This window comes from Aspergillus brasiliensis (assembly GCF_001889945.1).
Source record: "Aspergillus brasiliensis CBS 101740 unplaced genomic scaffold ASPBRscaffold_2, whole genome shotgun sequence".
Lineage (NCBI taxonomy): Eukaryota > Fungi > Ascomycota > Eurotiomycetes > Eurotiales > Aspergillaceae > Aspergillus > Aspergillus brasiliensis.
This window is the reverse complement of record NW_027137443.1, coordinates 1270207-1294640: the sequence shown is the minus strand read 5'-3', so window position 1 is coordinate 1294640 and position 24434 is coordinate 1270207. Positions and strand designations below refer to the sequence as shown.

At 49.1% G+C, this 24434-nt stretch overlaps 4 protein-coding genes across 4 annotated transcripts; 2 read left to right on the top strand and 2 right to left on the bottom strand.

Moving 5' to 3' along the window:
• Window positions 1–2964: 2964 nt before the first annotated feature.
• ASPBRDRAFT_26397 (Zn(II)2Cys6 transcription factor) lies at window positions 2965–4790 on the top strand (the record flags this gene model as incomplete). The annotated part of the gene is made up of 3 exons (XM_067622258.1): window positions 2965–3762; window positions 3819–4622; window positions 4677–4790. 3 exons carry the CDS (start codon window positions 2965–2967, stop codon window positions 4788–4790), a joined length of 1716 nt encoding a protein of 571 aa, XP_067483111.1.
• Window positions 4791–5541: 751 nt separating this feature from the next.
• On the bottom strand, window positions 5542–7762 carry ASPBRDRAFT_26396 (putative amino acid permease; the record flags this gene model as incomplete). The annotated part of the gene is made up of 10 exons (XM_067622257.1): window positions 5542–5750; window positions 5809–6211; window positions 6274–6423; window positions 6453–6796; window positions 6855–6975; window positions 7029–7254; window positions 7302–7377; window positions 7443–7491; window positions 7550–7570; window positions 7646–7762. The coding sequence occupies 10 exons, from the start codon at window positions 7760–7762 to the stop codon at window positions 5542–5544; spliced, it is 1716 nt and encodes a 571-aa protein (XP_067483110.1).
• Window positions 7763–10164: 2402 nt separating this feature from the next.
• On the top strand, window positions 10165–14695 carry ASPBRDRAFT_38177 (putative nicotinamide nucleotide transhydrogenase). The gene is made up of 18 exons (XM_067623889.1): window positions 10165–10511; window positions 10578–11133; window positions 11185–11274; window positions 11390–11441; window positions 11499–11759; window positions 11807–11924; window positions 11973–12428; window positions 12481–12633; window positions 12689–12829; window positions 12875–13036; window positions 13083–13253; window positions 13297–13551; window positions 13596–13729; window positions 13773–13919; window positions 13964–14132; window positions 14177–14365; window positions 14411–14485; window positions 14532–14695. Exons 1-18 carry the CDS (start codon window positions 10415–10417, stop codon window positions 14561–14563), a joined length of 3258 nt encoding a protein of 1085 aa, XP_067483109.1. The 5' UTR covers window positions 10165–10414; the 3' UTR covers window positions 14564–14695.
• A 3150-nt stretch (window positions 14696–17845) lies between these two features.
• Window positions 17846–19348, bottom strand: ASPBRDRAFT_116466 (uncharacterized protein; the record flags this gene model as incomplete). Its single annotated transcript, XM_067616985.1, has 1 exon — window positions 17846–19348. One exon carries the CDS (start codon window positions 19346–19348, stop codon window positions 17846–17848), a length of 1503 nt encoding a protein of 500 aa, XP_067483108.1.
• Window positions 19349–24434: the final 5086 nt, after the last annotated feature.

The window sequence follows — 24434 nt, the reverse complement described above, 5'->3', positions numbered from 1 at the left end:
GTGCATTTGGTGCGGAATGATATATACTGTATCAGCATTATGCCGCAAGCTGATCAGGAAAGACACGGACACTCTTACTCGATTGCTTGACGTTAACATGCCTACGATACGGCGACAACTACAACCAGTAGGTACAATAGGCAAAGGCAAATATCCACAACGTATTGAAAGGATCATACCACAGAGCAGGGATTCACCAACAGAACACGATGGTAGTAGGCAGCCACAGGTCAGCCTCCGCCACTGCTTGTATGAATGAAACACACACACCATATACGGAAAACAGAGGAGCCGCTATTAGCAGAAAGACCAGTAGAGAGTATTAACTAGACATATTGCAGAAGGAACTAAATGGTCCATCATAAATCGGCCGAGAGGTGGTGACAATCAACCTGGTATCCTCATACAGCCATTTGATTAGCATGATATCTGCCTACCTGAGAGCAGTAACTGGGTTAGAGCATGCGTCGAAGTATCGGTGTAATGCGACGCTTATGCCAGGGCCCCCACCCATTATTTCCATATCAACAAATGGACATTCATTCCATATAGCCCAAATAATGGCGCAGTGGACGACCACCTGTTTGGGCATGAGCATGCGAACATTGCATGATAATCGCACCCAGCTGTTCGCCTGCCTATTTCATGTCACCGCCAAGGTCGCGTGATTACCGAGTTGCAATGTCTACCAGTGTTACCAGGAACAAGAGTAACCAAAATGTGTATAGATGTTGGATTGTTAGGTATTTTGACCTGTCAGCCGTGCATGTGCCTGGTACCTCCCAAGATACACAACCTTTCGTGTATTTTGTCAGAGTGCGTGCTCATTAACGGTCTGGGCTGAGAGGTGATCAACCCCCGATTGCCTCCATATTGCCTAGCTCTCATAGCTTTTGAGTTTACTGTGCTCGGAATCCCGCCGCGACATGAAACTGAAACCGTCCAACACATTGTTTATCCCGATGGAGCAGCTCTCTGCGCCATATCACAATACCAAGAGTCCAAGACACGTTCCAAATATTGCAGCGAAAAACGATCCCTGCCAAGTTCAATTGACTAGACCATCAGCCGGCGTCGAAAAAAGTTACAGCTAAGCGAAAGGTTGGGAAGGGCCCATCCAGTTTCCTCGATTTTGGCAGATCCACGGAACATGACCCAGGAGAACCACTCCACAGACAGACTGGTTCTCATCGACCATCATCTGGGTTCCCAATGGCACACAGACCTCTAGCAACGTCACCAATGATCTGCGTGTAAAATGAGCTGACTGGTGATCGGATGTGCAGGACCATCTCTGTTCCCTTCAATTTTTCATTTGATGCTGCCAGTAGCTCACGGGGTGCGGGACCACCCGTTCCACACACACACATGGAGACTAGATTTTCAAGGGGCCATCTACTTGCAGGTGCACTCGGGAGTCCACGGGCGTTGAGCGTTTGTTTCCTTGTTGACTGAGGAAAAAAAGGCCGAGCAAACTGAGACACATTGCATGGTTCGACAGGCTAGCAGCACCACGTCCAATCATGATACCCATTTCCAACCGGGTTAATTTGATTGAGCTTACCATGGAATCCTCATGGCAGGGGGAAATTATACTGAAATGGCATCCCCAGGCTGCATACTTAAGTGTGGTCTCGAATGACAAGGCACGAGGAGCGCCGCTGGAACCGGTAAAGTGGCAGGCGAGAAGGTTCCATTCAGGTGCTTGGCAACCGAGATAGTCGGGAATTAGTGGCTCCTGGGCAAATCCTTTTGGGCCCGGGTCACTCTAGCGATTCCCTTCGCTACTAATTATCAGATGCCAATGCCACTGGTCAGGGGGTAAGGCGGAAAATTCTGGCTACTGGATTCGCCCAGTAGCAGGCCCCCTCCGCATGCTGCATCGTGGCTCTTCCACTCTACTGCAATCATCGTGAGTGGATCAGGTGGAGATCTGGAAGACGAAGGAAGACCACTCGATGTAGGAATCGCTCGGAAGGTTTCGAGGTACCAATACAGTTGCTCTTCGCAATTGGACGGACGCCGATGCGGGATTTTCTTGTGCAGAAAAAAGGTTATCCTGCCGCCAGACCAGTTAGGCTAGCTAGACTCAGCTAGAGAGAGGTACCGAACGGAATCAGATCATTAGACAGGAAGTGAAGTAGGCACCACAGCACGGAGGGCTAGAGAGTAAATATGATCCACCACTAGGGTCGATCAGCAGCGCCCGTCGTTTATTGTGCTCACCCGGAAATGAAACAGGCGAGGGGAATTTCCTCTACACCGGAATACTGTTGGTTTGTTTGACATGAGAAGGAGATTGTCTCAAGGGGAGTGCTCATGGCGTAGATACTAGATAGAAACACCGGACAGGAGGATGTGGTGGATGATCTGCAGAAGGGGAGTGGGATGGCCAGGCCAGGACTATCTTTCGATCAGCCGCGAAAGTGTTCAGTTCAACTCAGTTCAGTTCGCCTTTTTCCTTCCCCCCCTTCTTCCCATTCTCTCTTTTCCCCCAAATTTCCACAATGCCCGACCGTCTGGAGCCCCACTGGCTCCAGTATCTCGCCGCCTGCTCTTTTGGTTCTCCCTCAATTTGCCCCCCCATACTTAATAATCCGATCATCATCTAAGTTAACTAGTTACCTAGTTACCTAGTAACTAGTGGTCAACTACCACTGCTCTCCGTTAACTACTAGTTACTACCTTCACTACGCCTACTACTCGCCAGTGCTTCGGCATCCTTTTGAAAGTCTCGCTCATCCTTTCGGCTTCCCTTGGATTGCCCCATCCCGCTCATCATCTCCAGTGATCTTCTCATTCCCAGGACTTACCCTTTTCGCACCACTGGTTTCTCCTAAATGGTATAACTTTCGACGTCCGCAGTCTGGCCTCAATCTTCTCTGGTCGGACACCTCCGCCCCTCACTCACCTTCATGTCGCTACCCCACACCATCTACTCGTATCTGACATTCTCTCCTACACATGGAGGTTCATACGTTGGTTTGTGCGCCGGGGAAGCCTCTCCCCCCCGCACAACCCCAGCTTTCCGCAGCCGCTGCGCCTGAGAAGAGAAAGCGGGTCCGTCGATGGCATCACCGAGGATTCACAGGTTGTTCGACATGCCGCCGACGACATGTCCGCTGCGACGAAGCATCGCCATCCTGCAAAAACTGTACACGCCTGGGTCTCGAATGTGATGGCACTCAGGGTCGCATGACCTTCAAAGTCTATGGGCCGCCGCAAGCGGATTCCTCTCCCGCCACCGCCAAGAAATGCGACAAAAAGATCAAGAGCGAGGGGGACAAGCAAGTGAAGCAGGAGCCAGCAGGAGATGAAAATGAGCCCTTCGAAACACTGATTGTGTCTCCGACGACAGTGTCCGACCTGAAGCCCATCAAATATCGCTTCCAAGACCCCATCTCTCCTGCCGAGTTTTTATCGTCTTCACTGGATTGCGTCGAAGGCCGGTATTACACTCATTTTGTCGACCAGGTCTCTACTTTACTCCTCATCTACGATAATTCAAACAACATCAACCCCTACCGAAGATTTTTCCCTGAGCTCGCTCGGTCCTCAACGTCAATGGCCAGCGCTATGCAAGCCATGGGTGCTTTGCACCTTGCCAATACCTCTAAAGGACAGCAACGAAACAAGCACTTCCAACAAGCCATGAGTAATTATGGCGAGGTTGTCAAGTCGTTCAGAACCCGTTATACAGACCCCAATCACAGTGTGCGACTAACTGATTTCGCCACCTGTCTTTTATTGTCACTGTTTGAGGTGAGTCCCTTGTTGCCCACTGGGGCATAAAGAGTACCCCAATGCTAATTTATCAGATGATGGACTCCCAACATCACAACTGGGCTATCCATCTTAAAGGAGCCCGAGAAATCTACCGATTACTTTTCACCCCTAATGACGACCCCGACAAAGAAGCCAAGCGCCTTGCCGAAATCAACCACCCACTTCGACCCTTCCTCGTATCGCTGCTCTCATACCTAGACGTTGCGGGTGCCTGTGCCACCAGTGAGGGCACCGTGGTGGAAGGCAGCTACTGGAGAACACACGGAGGTGGCTGGGAATACAACCTGGGTACACCAAGCCTTTCGTCCGAACAACCCGCTTACAGCCACCATCTCGTGGAGTTGCGCCAATGTTGGTCGGCTATGATGGAAATCCAAGCAGCCATCAGTGCTTTTGGAAAGGCGAAACAAGATGGTCTGATGTCTCTCGAACAACAAGACCTGACTTATCACGAACTATTACAGCGGCTGGTACAATGGCGTCTAAACGCACCGCAGGCACTTCAGACTTTAGGCGAACTAGACGACGAGAGCTTGCGACAATATCCGTACCCCGATGTTCTTGAATATGCCGGATGTATCGAAGCATATGAGAAGGCTACCAACGTATTCCTACATCGAGTTGGAGCGGCAGGTCGCCCAGATATACAGCCCCAAAGGGTGCTGTTAGACATGCTTGCTACGCGCATCTTGGCATTAATTGGAAAGCTCGCAAAGGACGTTGGTCAGTTGGCGGTACTGTGGCCACTATTCACAGCTGGCCGAGAATCGCGGAACCTGAGCGAACAGAAATTCGTGCGACAGACCATGACTGAACTCCAGCGGTTCGGGTTTCAGGTATGTCAAGGTCGGACGTCATTGTTGATCGAATAAATGCTAATTCAATTACAGAATGTTGACAAGGCCCTCGAGGAACTGGAACAAGCGTGGTTCAAGCAGCGAACTTTCCCAGAAGGTTGGATTGATACCATGGACGACATCCGCTCTCCAATCCTACTTCCTTGAACAAGACCAGTTTCATGGCTTGCCATTAACATTCTCTGCGATTCACGGCCGCTCCGAGCGATCTTTACATGGTACCTGACGATTTATAATGGGAATAAGTTACACGGAACAGGGGAAAACACGGAGTCTGAGTATTGGTGTAATATTGGCGTTATATTGGGGACTAAGGTGTTCGGCTGGGCTGGACCCTTAGAATTTGAATTTACGGAGCGTGAGGAAATATCTTTTGCGAATGATTGAACATATGTGCTGTAATGGGTGATGTTTTTGTGTTTGTTTTTCTTTTATCTCTTACTGGGAGAGTTGGATCACTATTGTACAGATACAGAAAGGGCTTACTGAAAGTCATATATAGAGCTACACCCTGACACCTGTGAGATTCTTCTGCTCACATTGCCTGAAATAGAACAAAATCTAGTATCTGATAAGAAAACCACTCCACATGTATACATTATATCTCAAGCCACTTGAAATTCATCGGAAAGCAAATCACATTAAACACTCTGGGTATACCTAAACCCCATCAAACCGTTCTCTAGGCTCTATCATATCTACATACAAAAGTAAACTTTTCACTCATACATATCAATCAGGGAGTTGCAGGCAGTTCAGTCGTTCCTGCCTCCTTCCCCTCGGTCGATCAATCCACCACGACCATCTCAAGCGATCAAGCATCCGCAATACCAACATCACAACGAGTCTTAGAATACAACATGACAATTATAGCGATGCACACCCTGAGAAACTAGACTTAGTTCTCTTCTCTCCCCGAAGAAGACGTTGTTGCCTCAGGCTGGGGTTGATTATCATCACCACTAACTTCCTCGACGGTTTCGCTCGCAGCGCCCTTACTATCGATGAAATGCGAGATGCGATCAATAGGCAACCAGGCGCTTTCGGGGGTGACGAAGTAAGAGATTAGGGCGAAGATGGTCACACCAGCCATGATGATGGGTGCGTCTGGTTAGGGGAAGTAAGCAAATGTTCAAGATAACGTGGTAGAGGATGGTAGGCTTACAGTTTAGATTAGCACCCGTGACGGGGAACTCATAGGGGGAGAATAGCACAGCTACCACCCAGCCGTTCCAGAAAACACCGATGAACTGGAATGGCTTGCTTAGGCGTCCTAGACTCCACTCTGGCTTGGGAAAGCGTTTCGGGGTGCAGAGGAGTCGGCCTAGGCAGATGAGTCCGTATGCGGCGGCGCTGGGAACTCCGGCGGCGGAGACTAGAGATGTGAAGGCAACATCGGAGGGTAGGAGCGTGCAGCTGATGAGTGCTGCGACGCCCCAGACTACGATAACGGCGTTGCGAGGCTGGCCGTCGTGGACTTTCGAGACCCAGCCGGAGAACGGGAGGACACCGTCGCGAGCGACGGCGAAGACTAGGCGGGAGGCGGCGACGATGGCGATCGCTGTGTTCTGTGCGTTGTTTTAGCATATGTGATTGAAGGCGCTGTTCGTAGGTAGAGGGTGGGACTTACGAGCCACAATGCAACTATGCAAATAACGTTCATGAAGACATGGCCTCCTTTGCCGAGAACAACGGCGTAGAGGGGCACGAATGGCTGAGGGGAGCCGAAGGACATGAGAGTGTCGTTGTCGGGCTGATCATGTAAGTATTCGCTTGTTGGCTGATTGTCGCATGGAAGGGGTAGCTTACTGCACAGAAGAGGAACAGAATGATAGTTGCCAGTCCACCAATGCCACTGACAACAGTACTCCAGAAGATACCACGTGCTGCCGTCACTGAGGCGTGCTTGGTCTCTTCTGCGACGTGACCAGAGGCGTCAAAACCGATCAGGATACCTGCAGTGGCGAGGTAAGACAGACACCAGTTCCAGCCTGCAGGGGCACCTGTGGCGTTGTAGGTGGACATGAAAGCCTCTTCAGCTGTGCGGAAACCCCATGTGTTCGCGGCACCAATTGGTAGCCAGATGACGTTGAGGAAGAAGTCCAGCATGACGATAAAGGACGAGAAGTAGAACACCCATTTGAAGAACCTAGCTGAGGGGCTATAAGCCAAGCCGAACAGAGACTGGATAGGAGTAAATATCAAACATACGCGGCAGGTAGTTCAGAAGTGCGGCCAATGCCAGCAACACTTCTGTGCAGATCCACTGGACAGCGCGGAACTTGACACTGCTTGTATCTTTCGGGAAGTCGACGTCGAAGACCGTCAATTCCTGTAGTACTGATAAGTGATCCGGTTCGGGTCAGCCTCGGGAGGGACACTGACCGCGAGCATGTAGTTGACAGCAGACTGAGTGTTGCTAGCACAGAAGGTCGTCCAGGCAGTAGTACTCCACCAAGCAACCACGAATCCGAGTAGCCTTCCAAAGCGAGGACCTCCAGATTCCGCAGCCCACAAATAGATAGAGCCCGCGGAGGGAGAGGCCGAACATACTTCTGCGATGACGGCAGCGGTGATGTATGTGAAAACCAAGGTAACCAGATAACTCGTCCTACAGGTAATGAGCACGATTATTGCATGAATAACGACAGAACCTACCAGTAAGCCAGGTTACCACCTGCTGCGATACCGGTACTATAAGTGACGCGCACACCTCCGACGAAGTAGAGAGCAGCTGATCATGTGAGGTTAGTGATGTCCGTAGACCTACTCAAATCCACCGTAATCATTTCCACCTACCGAATGTCGTCGAAAAGTTCTCAAGCAGAGTGTATGTTCTGTGAAGGACCTGAAAACATGTTAGACAGACAGATCTGCACGAAATAAGGTTGCTAAGGTTGACTCACTGGCTTATAGCCCATTTCTTTCTGTTGGTAGTATATCAGCGATTACTTATTCGATATCGACACTTGATCCCAAAGGGATGCCACTGATATACATACCAGTAGCTTTGCATCTTCTCGGGACTCTGTCTGGCTCCTGACCTCTTCTCCCCCGGCCGGAACAGTGTCAGGGTCGACGACGAGCTGTGAATGTTGTTGGTGAGGTGATGGAGCCATGGCTGCCGTTCTGGAAACGAAGGCCAATGATCAGAGGCTCAAAAGTCCACGTCCAGGGAGCGCGCAGATAAAATAAGATGAAAGTGCGGAAGTCAAGTGAAGATGACTCTGTCGCAAGTTAGCTGAAAATCGATGATAGACGATCAGGAACCTGCTCACCCCACTCTGTAAGGTGTAAGACAGCAAGAAAAAAAAAGGAACTAAATTAGCCTAGTGGATAAGCTAAAGCATTCGTGCTCCCGGTCCAACGAATTAGGATGTCACCAAAACTCCCCAGTCTAGCAAGAATATACGCTTTCCCAGTCTCCCCTGTCTTCAATTCAGTCTAAGTAGATAGTGGCGGGATAGTTGAGGCTTGACCGGAGATGTCTGCTCCGCAAGAGCCAACGGTGAGGGAAAGAAGAATTGTTGAAGCTCACTTTTTGCGCTCCACTAGCGAGCCGGAAGAGCGCGCAAATTCCAATCAGAGCCTGTGGGTGGGAGGATGCGACCGCCGTGGGTCGAGTGTACCTTAAGGAGCCAAGCAAAAAATTAGCTCTGGTAGCATCACGCAGCGGAGTCGTTCCACGTTTGCTTGAGCCCGCTCGGCCGTGGACGGATCCTTTACGCGCTCCATCGACTGTTGGGGACAACGCGGTTAATGCATGCATGAACCTGTCTATCACGATCTCGATTGTACCAGATCGATGGATATCAATGGTTCACAATATGGCCTGGGCGTTCTTCTGGCGCGCACGCAAGATAGAGACTGCTTTGAACCGGTTGAGAGAATGTCAATCGCATCATAATGATTATCCCCATGCCCCACCATGAGTGGAGCGGGAGAAAAAGCCGTGCGAGGAGCCGGCCATCACCAGGACTTGGATCTCGACATCGATGTGAGGCCTTTTCAACCAATTGATAATCTAACAATGACTGCTAGACAATAACTAGCCATTTTGCGACGGGTAATAGTTCGGACAGCAATCGACGAGGACCTTCCGTCAGACTGACAGCAGATGATTCATGTATGGCCTCAGGCAGCCGCATATGGAAAAGACTATGCACGTGACTGCATGAACCATTTCATATTGCGCCTACTTTGTTGTCATGATCTTATCCTATCAGTATAAATGCCGGGATACGTTTTCAGCTAGGACAAGTGTATTCCATTCTGCGCTACCTGCAAGGGTCGTATGTTACGCTGCATAGCACGGACATCCCATCCTCCACCCTGACAGCCCGAGCTCGCTAGAATAACTATTCACGTGGACAGTCAATCATCCGATTTGCGGAGAGATGGGTTATCTGCATTCATGAATAGATTTGATTGATAGACTGCTGTGCTACAATATGATTATCGCGGCAATTAGGTTTGAGGTCTTTGACTCGCTGGAGCGGGGAAATGTGCCCCAGATGTTCGCTATAAACAACGGAGAAGTGCTCGGTGGACAAGTGTCCGCGTGCTCCTTGAGTGCTCAAAGCTGCCGCAATTTGAATCTAAAAACAAACGATGGTGTAGGTTTTCCTACGCGAACAAAGAAGTTGGCGGATATTCAACAGCCATGGACCCTGCCTGGCCAATCCATGAGCTCGCGGGCATCATGAAAGAGCCAGGTTCGCTGCCACTTCCTCAATGAGTTGTCAAAGATCCCAGTTGGACAGTGATATGGCTGGACGGTTGTTTCTATCCATGATTTATAAAAAATGGCTCGTGCTCGTCACACGAGATAGTGGTATGTGTTCCAGAAGGATGCTCTGCAGATATGTACAATTATCTCCGACGCAGCCGTGGACGGCATTACATCCGATTGCGGCTGGGCATGGATGGTAGCAGTAGGAAGGCATAACTTGTCCGACCGGTTAAATAGTTCAATAGAGCCGGGATAAGTACAGGTCTTCGATGTAGACCCTCCTCAGTCGCCAGTTCGTCGCAGCACGGGTAACCAGGGCCAATATGATATGCAGTTCTTTTGGGGTACTAGTATTGATTACATGGCTAAGCGAGAGCGGCAGGTTAGGAAGCTATCAATGCAGTGGATGCCGGCATAAATTCCATTGAGAAAATGCTTCTACTATAGAAGCCGAACAAGCGATCCTGGGAGATGCCCGACGCCAAGCGGGAGTGACAGCGCAGATGGCTCCGCGAAGCCGATGGCCAGTCAAAGGGTCTTCCCCGCGCGGCTTCCCCTCATTTCCTGCAAGTCTTTGGTCATACATCACCCACGGCTACTATCTCATCTCGTCCATCGATCCTATGGAGGTGAATTCCGGTCACCGGAGTCATCCTTCCTTTATGCTAAGTTTAGACTCGCGGATAATTGGCATGTGGTTTTCCCGCCATCCCTTGCGCGAGGGTGACCTCCCCGCAACGGTCAATCTCTCTCCTGATTGAATCATGAATCAGGAGCTTTCCCCATATAGCTGTACGTGTCTGCACTCTTCAGCCGATATTTGAATTCACTAATGTCTCTGAGTGAATGTGTTTGCAGATCGAAACAACAACCCGCCGTCCTGCCGTCCTTCCTAGCCTGCCCTTCCTGTCACACTACCCATGTTGCCCAGACGCCCCTTTCTGCGACCTTTGCAGCATTGAGAGTGAGTGGAATGAGGACTTCTGTGGCAGTCGCTTCTATCGTTGGAGTCGCCTTGCGTTAGCTTCTAAGGTCCACCATGAGTGTACCGCTGTTTCTGCGCTCGGCACTGTTGCCATGCCGAGCAGTTCCTGGCGCCTTTCCACGGGACTCACGCTCTATCGTAAAGACCAGTTGTGAGTATTTTCAGCAACATGATCTATGGTTGGCCGCAGAACTTACTGACCGTTGTCGCATAATAGTGGTGCAACTGCGATGTGTTCCATTTTCAGCAACTCGACACAACTGCTTTGAACAGCTGCCGCGTTCGACGTCGATTCTGAACCCGAGAAACTATGCTACTTCTGCATCCGCAGCACCGGCCGTCCCAGTCGTACCTTATTCTGCCTTGACCGTTGGCGTGCCTCGTGAGACATACCCGAACGAACGTCGTGTTGCTGTGACGCCGCAGAATGTTTCCCTGTTACTCAAGAAAGGATTCGCGCGTGTACTGGTTGAACGTGGCGCTGGAGAGGAGGCCAACTTACACGACCAGGTATACGAACAAGCCGGAGCAACGTTAGTCGATCGGGATGCGATCTGGTCTCAGAGCAACATCATCTTGAAGGTCCGCAGTCCTCAGCAACAAGGCTCCATGGACGAAATCGGAGCACTGCGCCAGGGAAGCACGATTATTTCTTTCCTATATCCGGCACAGAACAAGCCCTTGATTGAGAAACTTGCTTCGCGTGGTGTCACATCATTTGCCATGGACATGATACCAAGAATATCTCGCGCGCAGACATACGATGCTCTTAGGTATGCGCCATTCATACCGGATAATGCGCGATGCTGACTACTTCACGATAGCTCTATGGCCAATATTGCTGGGTATAAAGCTGTCTTGGAAGCATCTAACCAATTCGGCCGATTTTTGACGGGCCAGGTTACTGCCGCTGGGTAAGTGAGTGCCTGCACGTCGCATACAGATCTACTGACAATATGCCAATTAGAAAGGTTGTTTCCCTTCTGATTTGATAGATTGTATTACTGAGAAGTCTTAGATTCCCCCTAGCAAGGTTCTGGTTATTGGAGCTGGTGTAGCTGGATTAAGCGCAATTGCATCCGTAGGTCTTTTGTTACCGCGTCGACACTGGGAAACATCATTAACGTGCAACATCTAGGCTCGTCGCTTGGGAGCTATTGTTAGAGGCTTCGATACCCGCTCTGCTGCTCGTGAACAAGTTCAGTCCCTAGGTGCCGAGTTCATAGAGGTAGACATCCAGGAGGAGGGGTCAGGCCAGGGTGGTTATGCCAAAGAGATGTCGAAGGAATTTATCGAAGCGGAGATGAAACTTTTCATGGAACAATGTCGGGAAGTGGATATCATCATCACAACTGCTCTCATTCCTGGAAAGCCTGCACCTAAGCTCATTACGAAAGAGGTAAGAATCATAACCCAGAATGCATCGAATGCTACTCACAGTTCTAGATGGTTGCTGCCATGAAACCTGGATCTGTCATCGTCGATCTTGCCGCAGAAGCAGGCGGGAACTGCGAAGCAACTGTTCCTGGAGAATTGACTAAGTTTAAAGATGTGACTGTTATTGGTATGCCGCTTCTAATTGTTTTAAAGATACATGACTGAAAAGTTCTAGGATATACTGACTTGCCGTCGCGTCTTCCAACCCAATCATCTACATTGTACTCCAACAACATCATCAAATACCTTTTATCCATGTCTCCCCAAGAGAAGTCCTTTGGCATTGATTTAGCGGATGAAGTTGTTCGTGGTTCTATTGTAACACACGATGGAAAGATAATTCCGCCTGCCCCACGGCCAATACCACCACCTGCGCCGAAGCAAGAGATCCCCACGCCTGCCAAGGAACAAGCAGAACTGGCATTGTCGCCTTGGCAAAAGGCTACACGCGATGTCACTGCCACTACCGCTGGTATGGGGACTGCTCTTGCTCTGGGAAAGGCTACAGGACCGGTATTCATGAGTAACATGTTGACATTTGGTCTTGCTGGTCTGGTCGGCTATCGTGCAGTGTGGGGTGTTGCGCCGGCTCTTCATTCTCCCCTAATGAGCGTTACCAATGCAATCTCTGGTGAGTAGGCCGCGTACCCATTCCGCTGTTCTACTAATGCTGACTGCCTCAGGCATGGTCGGAATCGGCGGTTTCTTCATCATGGGCGGAGGCTACGTGCCCAGCACGATACCCGAAGCCCTGGGTGCTGTTTCGGTTCTACTGGCATTTATGAATGTATCAGGTGGATTTGTGATCACCAAACGCATGTTGGATATGTTCAAGCGTTAGTGTCGGTGCATCTAATGTTGAATGATAGTATTTGCTCACAGCCTATCTAGGTCCGACTGATCCGCCTGAATACCCTTGGCTTTATGCTATCCCAGCCGTGTTGTTTGGCGGGGGCTTCCTTGCTGCTGCCAGCACTGGAATGGCGGGGCTTGTGCAAGCCGGCTACCTTGTCAGCAGTGTTCTGTGTATTGGTAAGTGTTTTTCCATATTTACGATTCCAATGCTGATATTTGTAGCCTCGATCTCGGGACTTGCTTCTCAGCAAACTGCTAGGCGTGGAAATATTCTCGGAATACTTGGGGTTGCCGCTGGTATTATTGCTTCTCTGGCAGCTGTAGGGTTCTCGCCTGAAGTCTTGACCCAATTCGGCGCGGTGGCTGGCCTAGGTTCTATCGCTGGTATGTTACCAATATAGTTTGACGGACTCTTCTAACCGATCAACAGGAACACTAATAGGACGACGAATCACACCGACTGGACTCCCTCAGACCGTTGCTGCTCTCCATTCCGTGGTTGGGTTAGCGGCCGTCCTTACAAGCATAGGGAGTGTGGTGGCTGACATTTCTGACGTATCAACATTGCACATGGTGACGGCATATCTGGGTGTTCTAATTGGTACGTAAATCCTGCATGAGTGGGACCTCTCTAACAAGAGTAGGTGGTGTTACCTTCACTGGTTCTATAGTGGCCTTTTTGAAGCTTTCTGGCCGTATGTCTTCGCGGCCTATGTTACTACCCGGTCGACACTTGATCAATACGAGCCTCCTTGGGAGTAATGTGGCCACAATGGGAGCATTCGTTACAATGGCGCCTGGATCACCGGCAATTGCAGCGACATGCTTAGGCGCAAATACCCTGCTCAGTTTCTTGAAAGGCTATACTACGACTGCAGCTATTGGTGGAGCTGATATGCGTAAGTGCTCGGTACTACGTGACGTGCCTTGCTAACCAGCGCAGCTGTGGTGATCACCGTTTTGAATGCATACTCTGGATTCGCCCTGGTTGCAGAAGGCTTCATGCTCAATAACCCCCTTCTCACCAGTGTAGGCTCATTGATTGGAGTTAGCGGTTCGATTCTGTCCTACATCATGGTAAGTCTTCCAGTTCTCGAGCGGACGATTCTAACCATTTCAGTGCGTCGCTATGAACCGCTCCCTTACCAACGTTCTCTTCGGTGGCATTGCAGCTCCTCAACAAGCAAAGAAAATCGAAGGACAGGTTGTACAGGCAACTGTCGACGACACGGTGGAAGCATTGTCCAATGCAGAAAGCGTCATCATTGTACGTATGAGCTTGGGAATGATGAACATGGCTAATAGGTATAGGTCGTTGGATATGGCATGGCTGTAGCGAAGGCGCAGTATGCCCTGGCTGAGATTGTGCGCATGCTGCGTGCCAAAGGTGTTACCGTGCGATTTGCCATTCATCCTGTTGCAGGCAGGATGCCAGGTCAATGCAACGTCCTTTTGGCAGAGGCATCTGTTCCTTATGACAGTACGTGCGGCGTCCGAGCATCTAAGCAAAGCTAACCAGAATAGTCGTGCTTGAAATGGATGAGATCAACGACGACTTCCCGGATACTGACGTTACCCTTGTCATCGGTGCAAATGACACGGTCAATCCAAGCGCCCTGGAGCCTGACTCGCCGATCTCAGGTATGCCAGTGCTGCATGCGTGGAAGAGCAAGGAAGTTGTTGTGATGAAGCGCAGCATGTCCAGCGGATACGGTAAGTTTCCGTCACACACGAGATGAATGAGTGCTAATGGAGCAGCCGACGTACCGAATCCGATGTTCTACATGCCTGGAACGAGAATGCTTTTTGGAGATGCCAAGACCTCTTGCGATGGTGAGCTATCCTGCTACTAAATGAGGGCGAATCTAACATGTTGCAGCTATCAAATCTGCTCTCGAAGCGCGTAAATAGTTGCCACTAGTTTCTTGGATTTGTTCATGATCTCGCACATTGGAGGAACATTGCATGTATTGGGATGCCTCTAGTTACTTTCAGGTCCACAGTACATTTGGTTATAGTGAACATGAGCAAGTATAAGGCCAATTTTTAGGCATCAGACAGTAGCATAAAATCAGTTGTATAGAGTACTACATAGGCCCCGAAATCAGAAGAAGGATAGTCGACCAGGGATTCGTTCTTTGCCACTTGACGGCAGAGGTGCATTAATTAGTACTCCGTACTCCGTCCATGTTGGAGAGTGGAAGTCGGTATGCTGACTATTATCGGCACCACTGACACCAACTTAAGTATCTATATAATCCTCTTTAACTAATAGTGGCCCGCGTAGCACCCTATGACAGTCAGTTTGACTCAGATATAGACAAATTACATTGAGACTATAAGTAGAGGAAACTTACCAGAGCCCACAGACCAAGGATGGTCCAACATATGCTAACATCGTGGCCCCAGCGGCCACAGATTACCGCAGTGGTTATCGCGGCGCTGATATCTGAGTGACTGGTACAACTTGAATAATAGTATTTAACAGCCTTGATACATACTTCAATGACGCCCTTTCCACGTCCTCCTCGTCCGTCTCGGCCGCGGGGACTGGGCCCTCCGTATAGTTGGAGGAGAGCCATGTTGGTATTGTTGTCTGCGTTTATCTTATAGATGATGATTCGCTTCGTTATTTTCCAAAGAGGGGGGAAAAACTTCCACGAAGAGAAGTCCTTCTTTTGTGCTAACAATGAACACGGCTATATCAAGCGCGTTCCTACTGTTGCTGTAGCTTCTGTGGTATATAGCCGGGACAACATATCAGCTGGATAGCTCGATTTCATGACTGTTACTGATAGCCGGCCACTATCCGCATTTCAAAATGCATTTTGTTTCTCGTCTAAGCTGCCTTTAATTCTAGCCGATTTCATTCAGGGGCCTCCATGCTTCTGGTAGTCCTGTATACACCCCCGTTTGACGTTTACGTGGTCAGCGTGGGTTCCATTCCGTTACTAAACCGACTGTATTGGGATATGGTATAGCGCTGCTGGCACAGTATTTCATGGACTTGGGGCCCTGAGAATATCGAAGTAATATGTCTAGGCAACGAAGTCATATTTCGCTGTGAAAGATTGCATCATATACATTGCCGGTTGTCCAATTATCCAGTAGGTATGGATATATTAGTTACGATCTCTTCTTTTCTCTTGCTTGATTCATTGGAGATGATGAAGTGTATGAAACTAAGGTCTTCTGGTCATTGCAGTTGCTACCGATTAAGATATGATAAGGCATGACGGATAGAGCATAGTAGCTGCTTATTGCCATACATTGCAGGTAGATGGAAGATAGAAAGAAAAGCAAAAGCAAAACGAGGGGGCTGAAGGGGGTTTATATACCCCAGTCAGCCAAGCGAATGCATTAACTAGCGCAACCAACGATGAATAAGAGTCCCATCCTCATTCATCTACACAGCTTCGCTTACAACTTGATTAATTAATCAGTCACCACTCCCATTCCTATACAATCTCAAGACATATTCATCATCCCATCTTCTCCACAAAAGATAATCATACGAAGACTACGCACACTCCCAACCAATAAGGCAACCCGAACCCCATATATCAAAATCAACACGACTCAATCCCCAACATTGCCACGTCGCTTAGAGAAGGACATAAAGGCAAAACAAAAACGAGAAACTAACACACTCAGCTGAAAACGACATACGCAGCCAGCCATCCCGTCCCCGAAAACTCACAAACGAGTCAGTTCTTTCCCGCACAAACTCTCCGAGTCATGTCATGCCATGTCAAACCCACAACAAAAGAAAAGATGAAGGGATGTGAAATAAAATGCACACACAATGATCGACAGACACTGACACACGAGACACATCATCATTCGGACTTCGGCACCAGAGCCCTAAGTTCCGTGCATCACGGTTCGTGCCAAATAACTAGATAGCCAATCGGGGGATAGATGGATGGAGGGAGGATGAAACCATCCCGGAGCTGAATCTGGCTCGAGCGAGCCGGTTAGCGTACCACTGATGCTCTTGCCAACTGCCGTGCCTGACTACGTAACTAACTATCAAGGTATCTAGAACCTAGATAGATACGGAGTTAGTTACTTAGTTGATGTTGTCAACTTTCTAAGCGATGTGTCTGTGCCCCCCGTGTTGAGGGATCCACATATTGACCTTCATTCGATTATACTGCTATTTACTCTATACTCTGTAACTTGGATCTAGATGCACGGGTAGATAGTACTACGTAGTCTAAATGAAATGCCGAAGAGCTAGACTAGCTAGTTGCGTGATTCCCAGTGCCAATATAGGGCCCTCATCTATGTGTAGATTGTCTTTAATATACTGTGTGTATTGCTTGGTCGATCATAATCTATGCATTCATTTAATTCAATATGATGGAATTGTACTGGGGTTATGAATAGGGGTTCAGGGTCAGAATTATACAATATACTTGTCCTAGGTCATATTGAGATTCTCAGATGAGGGAGAGAGAGGTGTAGAACTTTGTAGAGTCTAGTGTAATGAATAGCAAGTATACGGGCAGTACTACTAGGCAACTACAATCCCATTAATACTATTGTTTGGTACGTAGATCGCAACCGAGATGAAGTGGATCGAAGAAGCGAGTCAGATCTCCTCGCAAGTTTTTCTCTCCCGTATCCAGATCGGACCCAAATCTTGGTCCGGGTCAGCTGGGTTGGTTCCTGTGGATAGAGGCGGTAGGTGCCGCAGATGGATTGCCGATGGAAGGGTCATGGAAGATTCGGTGATTGCAGATTGACAGGACAGAACACATAAAGCACTGTTTCATCGTGATGATTTCAAGTCAGTTTACTGTCCCGTCAGTCAGTCAGTCTACTATCTATACTCGAGAGGAAGGATTAGGTAGTAAGAGATGGTGTATGTTCAACAATTTTCGATTGGGCCCGCTCCGGGAAGACCACTGTTTGTTCTCCTTGTTTATGGTACAGGGAAAAATTCAAACACTAGAGATAATATAGTAGCAGGAATGTAGCATCCAGTGCGAATCAACAAATAAAAAGAAAAACCAATTCAAATCAGAATAAGCCGCCTGATCCAGATCCCTTAGTCCCTTAATCCCGCTAACCGAACGCCGTCATAGCCGGTTTTCCCCAAACCGGTAGTTAAACAGATGAATATGAAACACTAGTTCCAGCAAAAATGAAAAAAAGAAAAAAAAACAACAACAACAAAATTAAGCATTATGACTTTTGAATGGTGGACTTTCTCCGCCCTCGTAACATGAACCCCATGAAACTCTTGGGGGTTGTTGGGAGTGGTTCGGTTGTGGTGCTCTCGAGCTTGGGCTGTTTGCTGCGTCGAAAACTCTTCTTTCGCCGCGCCGTCTTGGCAACTTCGGTCTCGACAGTCTCCCGTGGATCCAGGCTGTGCATGCTCTCCACTTCCGATCGCAGACTGCTGGCTGAGTACACGCTCGATGCGGTTGAGCTCTTCATAATCGAGTTGCGCACTGGCGGCCGCTGTGAGATGTTGCCAGGAACGCTGGACACACTGTACGAGGAGCCCGAGCGATGTCGGTTGAACGTAGGGGAGGAGTAGTACGGTGCTGGACTGGAGGTGCGCGACGGCGGCTGGCTCATATCCGAGCTGGCGATCGAGTGGGACACAGAGGTGGACCGAGCGTGGAACTCTTCGCTAGGATATGCAGGAGTTCGTCTGGTGCTCGGGAACAGCGAGTAACCACCAACAGCACCAGCACCAGCGCCGCCGACACTTTGCATGGATGGCGGACGGCGGAGGAGACCCGCTTTGGGACCGCGGTTCGATGCACTGTCGGCGGACGTCTGTGGTCGATTCCACGTCATAGCACGCGAGCGCATGGTCATCGGTTGGGCTGTTTCAGGAACGTCCGCCAGAGCTCGGGGCATTGTGAAGGGGTCCGTATCGGCGCGTTTGGGGGCTTGTTTCGCATACTTGCCGTGCAGCTGCAAGCTGCCGCGCTTTATATGTGCCAGGTAGTCGGGCCGTTTGTCGCTCAACAAGGGCTGTGATTTGGTTCCCTGGTTCAAGGAGTAAAGTCCTTGACCGGGTGGGAAGCGATCGGGAACATCTGCAGAAACTGCAGAAATAGCCGACATGGGTTCAGGCTCTTCGACCACTGATCCGTCGGTGACGGGACTAATTAGGATTAGATTAGGTTTGGCGCTGGGTTCCACAAATTTGACCTGCTCTGCTACGAGCACGTCTGTCTCTTCGTCCGACTCGCTTAGCGCCGGAGAGGGAGATCGTGACTCCAGTTGCGACAGGGGAGAGGCGGGAGGTTGGTAGACTGTTGGCTGAAGGAAGATGGGAGATTGCAAAGGAGAGGTAGCACTAGGGGAGGGCAGCTCGATAATCACGTCGTCATCGTCGTCAAAGATGTACGAATCTGGTACAAACGTCGTTCCACTGCTTCGTTTCACCGTATCCATGGATACGGGTCGACTTTGTTTGCCGGATGGATAGGCTGACAGGAGGCGGGCGAATGACGACTTGTCCACTGGCGACTCTGGGGAATTCACATTGGAAAGCTCATCGGCACTGGTGTCCGAGTCGAAGGGACCGGCAGTCTTGATAGGCGAAAAGGCATGGTCATGGGCCCCAAATTCTGATTCTGACGTCTCCTCTTCCTCTGATTCGTAGCGCCTGGGCAGCAATTGTTCATTGAGATAGTCCAGATCCAGTGGTGCTGTAGTAGGATACATGTTGGATAGTCGACCAGAAATGGAAGTAAATTGGAGGAAGGGAAAGGGGGGATTAAGGTTGGTATAAAAGGAAAGATGATTAAGAATAAAAAATTAGGAAAAGGGGGGGGCCCTCTGTACGCCCCCAAGGTCGATAATGAAAGATTATATGGTCGGGGATATAGGTGAGGTGAGGTGAGAGGGATGGATGATAGCAATGTAGTTAGTGTTGACAAGGGTCACCCATGCAACAACAGCAACGAGGACAGGAGTGAAAGGAACGTGAGATGACGAGAGACGGGGAGAGATGAACCGCAAGAGAAATAGATGAAGAAGAAGTAACCAAAAAAAAAATAATCCGCCAGGGGAAACCAGCAAGAGCCGACAGGAGGCAAACGGATATCAAATATACCGGACAGGGACCAGACAGGGTATATTGACCACACGGGATGGCATGCTCGAAACGGAGTGGATCCGACCCTGGAGGTTTGTCTTGAACGAAGCCACCGAAAATGCCATTCGATCACACAACCTCCGGAGTGGACGGACCATAAGCAGATCCACCGCGACAGAGAGGAGGCAGACTAAACTGCGAAGATACTAACTACGTTAGTTAACTAAAATGGAGGGATAATAGTTAGGGGATTGCAGGGAATGGGAAGAAGCAACTGCGCATGACACGTGCGCCACCACCAAACTTAGGCGCTTTCCACTCACTTACTCTGTACACAACTCCCTGTGCCTCGCCTATCCCGGATATACGTGTTGGTGACCCCTAAGAATCCAGGACGAGCCGCGTTGAAGCTTCATGGGAATGAGGGGAGTGCGTGCTTACGTCCTCTCTCCATCCTTACCTGACTCTCCTGCAGCAGCGAAAAGTGGTCCGTTGCCTCAGGATGCTCGGGATCAGGGACGTGGACACTGGACAACCCTTGCATGCGCGGTTCTTGACTAAAACCCTGACCAGGAGCAGCAATGATAGTCGGGCTCACTCATGAGTCTCTATCTACTGTGTAGGGAGAGGATGGAGAACACTAAACTAACTGAAAACAAAAAACCAGAAAAGGCTATCCAAGATTTTCGGGATTCGTTTGCCGGGGAGGAAAAAGTCTGGAGAGGAGTCAAGCGCCACGGGACCCGATATTGGAATGGGGAAAGGAGCAAACGAATTAGACGTGTCCAGTGTCCACGGGCGCAGTCGGGAGAACAAAGGTCAGTGCTTGACTTTTTCTTTTTTACTTCCTGCCAGTTTAAACTAAACTCTTCATCTCCAAATGGATGGGCGTGGCGTGCAGATGGCGGCCACATCTAGATTGCTTCCACTCCCGCCAAGAATCCAGCAATCCAAAGTCAATTGGGGCCATGTGGATGCAATTCTTCATCATCATTCCTGTATTCTCCCTATCCTTGTGACTAGATCACTAGAGAGTTTCTCCGTATCATCCCAGGTGATCTTTTTCTGTGTTGCTTTGTCTCGTCCATCCGACTTGGTTACATGTTTTTACGTTCTCGGCGTTAGCATCCTTCCTTAGTCACAGCTTTAGTCGGGGGAGGTCCAAAGTGGTCGAGCGTTGTGGGATCCACTGCAGAATTCGCAGGCAGTGGAGGTCTGGAGGATCCCCTTTTTAGCGGTGGTAGCTCATTATTGGGAAAGTCCCCCAGAGAAATGACATGGTGCATTGATCCCATCTTTTTGATAGTCCTTAGTCTATTGCAGTATTCACTAACTAACTATCCCTCATCCTCGATCTCGATCGCAGTCATCCCAATTTTCCATCATTTGCGGTACTACACCAACACCCAACAACACCCGTTATCATCAACATCAACATAAGCGTCATCTGCTCAATCTGATACATTTTCTGCCCCTGGTTCCTAGTATTGGATGAACTACGGGAACCGTTTCCTAACTCCTAACTCCCAAGCAACGCCGCTGCTCCAGCCCAGTGGAGCATGTCTAATTCAAACACGCCAGACCCCTCAAGCAATGGGAGAGAAGCAAAGGAAGAAAAAAAAAAAAGGGAACTATCTTCCCGTCCGGTGTTCGTAACTTTTTTCTTTCTCTTTTTCTTTTTCTTTTCACCTTTCTTCTTCTGTTTACATGCGTTCCCACCCCCTTTCTTCCCTTCCCACCTCATGCCCACTGTTTGAGTGGGTGGTCCGGTTCATGCCGTGATGGGGTTCTCCAATTGCCCGACCGTCGAATGGGAGAATTTTTCTTCTCTTTCTCACTCACACAATCACTCTCGCATGGACTGCTAGATACCCGCAGCAATAGACGCGGACCTCCCTGCAGACGGGATGCATCCAAGGGAGGTTCTGCATCCACTTCCTGAGTCGAGTGCTGGTGGTGGTGGTAGTACTCCGTAGTATAGTAATAAGCAAGTGAGATCAACGGGTAACACAACAAATCAGACAGATCTCCAGGACTACAACATCATAATAGTAAGGGGAAGCCCCCAACAATCAAGTAAATAAACAACAACAATAATCATACCTACACTACTGAACTAGTTCAGAGTAAGAAGAAGGAAAAAGGCAATAAGCTAAGGTAAATCCATCAATCAATCCATCAGTGCACCGTCCGATGATCCCCGCCGAGGCGGTTGGTAAATCATCGGCGTCATCGGTAGATTAACGACACCCCGAAATAGACATGATTGTCGGATCATCACCGCGGTTAGTCTCCGTCTTTACAACACTACACGTACTTTCACTCTATTCAATTGTTCTCTAGGAGGAGACGGGAAAACAGAGAGAGAGAAAGGTAAACGGCCGAACTTCCTCCGGGACTTATGCAGGAACGCAGCCAACGGTGGTTGCAGTGTGAAACAGCCGAGCGGCATGGGAGAGGGGGCCAAGGGATGGGCTTGCTAAACTGTTTGCTAACTGTTAAGCTAATTGCTCACTGCATAAACGGATGCGGATTTCGGCACGGTGGGAGACTCCGTTCTTGACAAGAGGATTATCCTTGAAGGATTATCTGTCTTTACTAAATTGTGTGTACGCCCTACGGAGTACTATGTGTGGTGTGTAGATTATAGGAGCTCGCTCTCTCCATCATCGCAACGGGCGCATGTGGCTGGGATGCAATGCACACTTGCAGACAAGACATACATACATACACACATACATACAGAACTTGCGGACATAGACGGAGCAAGGACATCACGGAAGTCCCCTTATCGACTCGAGAGACAGTATGATATTTTTAGCACCTCTTTAACTTATACTATTGCTCCTCCTTACTTCGTCTTTCGCTGATTGACTTTTGTCCCAGCCAAGCGACCACAGCGCAGATAACCTCACCAGAATGTCCATTGTCGCTTGGTCTTAGCGCCCAGATTGAGTTGATAATCATCACTGCCACTCACACGCCATTGCCCATTTGACTTTCCAACCCCATGATATATCTCCAGACTGCCCAGCCCGCATGTCAGTGCACATCATCAGACATATCATCTGCATGATCCCAACCACCCCGACACGGTGATTTTAAATCGAGTCTGACGTGGACGTGAAGTTTATGACTGCCCTCCTTTCTTTGGAGATGTTATTTTGGGACGCGATAACTATCACGCCCCTGAATGATATGATATGCTCTACTCATTGGCTTCCAGCTGCTGATTTGAACTCTAAGAAACCGGTTTCCAGCCATTGCAACATACAGTATTTTACATTGATCACATCGCATGGACAATCACTATAATCCAACTAAGCCAACCACAAAAGCATCCAGCTTCGTATTGCGCGGAACCCGTTCGAATAAAGTTACCTTGACGGACCTTGGTTCACTGTGAAACACCCAAACACACACACCCACAGTTCAAGCCTCGAAACAAGGTTACCGGCAAAGATACCCTACCAGTTCTCGCATATTCCCCGACTTCACTCAATATATTGATTGTGTGCAGATAAGAAACCATTTCGCATTGTGTGTGGTACAAAGTAGGTGTGTTCCTAAACCTCCGGGTGTCTCAATGGCCAATTAGCGCCGTACTGGACGTTTCAGGTTAGCTACTATATATGGATGCCGCGCCAACGCTCGAACGATGAAACTTCGGACAAATAACCTTCTTGCATGGTGGTGTGTCCACTATTATTTTCCTAATAGACTAGGTTTGTGTGACAGTTGAGGTCAAAAGATAAAATTGTGGAGTGGGGGGTTAAATTGGAGGGTGGCTGCAACTGTTGGGGGGAATATCCTGCCTGTTATGTTGAATGCGTGAAATAGATATGATGAGTCCGGGTTTTGCTTACATTTTAGGCAGAAGGGGGGTTCGGACTGGCTGATTAGCGCTCATGTGGCAGAGCATCATCATCATTCAGGGGGGAGAATTTACATGTCTAGTCTACTGCGTGTAAAGAAAAGCACGGAGATCCTGCCCGGACTGGAGGACATACCGTGCTACTGTCATCACATCACCATCACCCACCCAGTCCTCTACACTGACCACCATGGACTTTTCCTACAGAAGAAGAATTTGCAGAACAAACAAACGGAGTGTGGATAATATCACTAAGATACTAACATCACACCCCCCACCAGTGGAGTCCCTCCAACGGCACACTTCACCAATCTAGGTAGCTAGATAGTCCTGATAGTATACTAAATGATACTAAAATGAACATTTTTAGAAACAGCCACCACCCCGATTACTGCCGTCACACCCACATAGTAGCCTATCAGGCTAGCACAATACCTAGATATAAAAGGTAACAACTATTGACGCCCAAGTTCCACCTTAGTACTACCTTACCCCTCTCTCTCTCTCCCAGTTCCACTTCAACTGAACTATCGACTCTAATCCCTGTTTTTTTCTTCAGGATTCGTCTAATTAGTGCGGATTACCGTTGCCGGATTGATGCATGGCCGTTTTACTACTCCGTACAGTACATACTAGCTCTGCTATTAGTATAGTGTACGCAACTATAGCGGAGTCACGTTAGGCAAGTGAGTACTAACTAGTTGATCAAGTAAGTACTCCGTAAGCAGGGTGAAGTTTTCGTCCGAGAGGAAAGAGGAGGAGGAGGTGACATACCATGCCATATGTGCTATTCCCCCTCCCTACCTTGGCATGATATGATATGACAGGTGTGGGTGTGG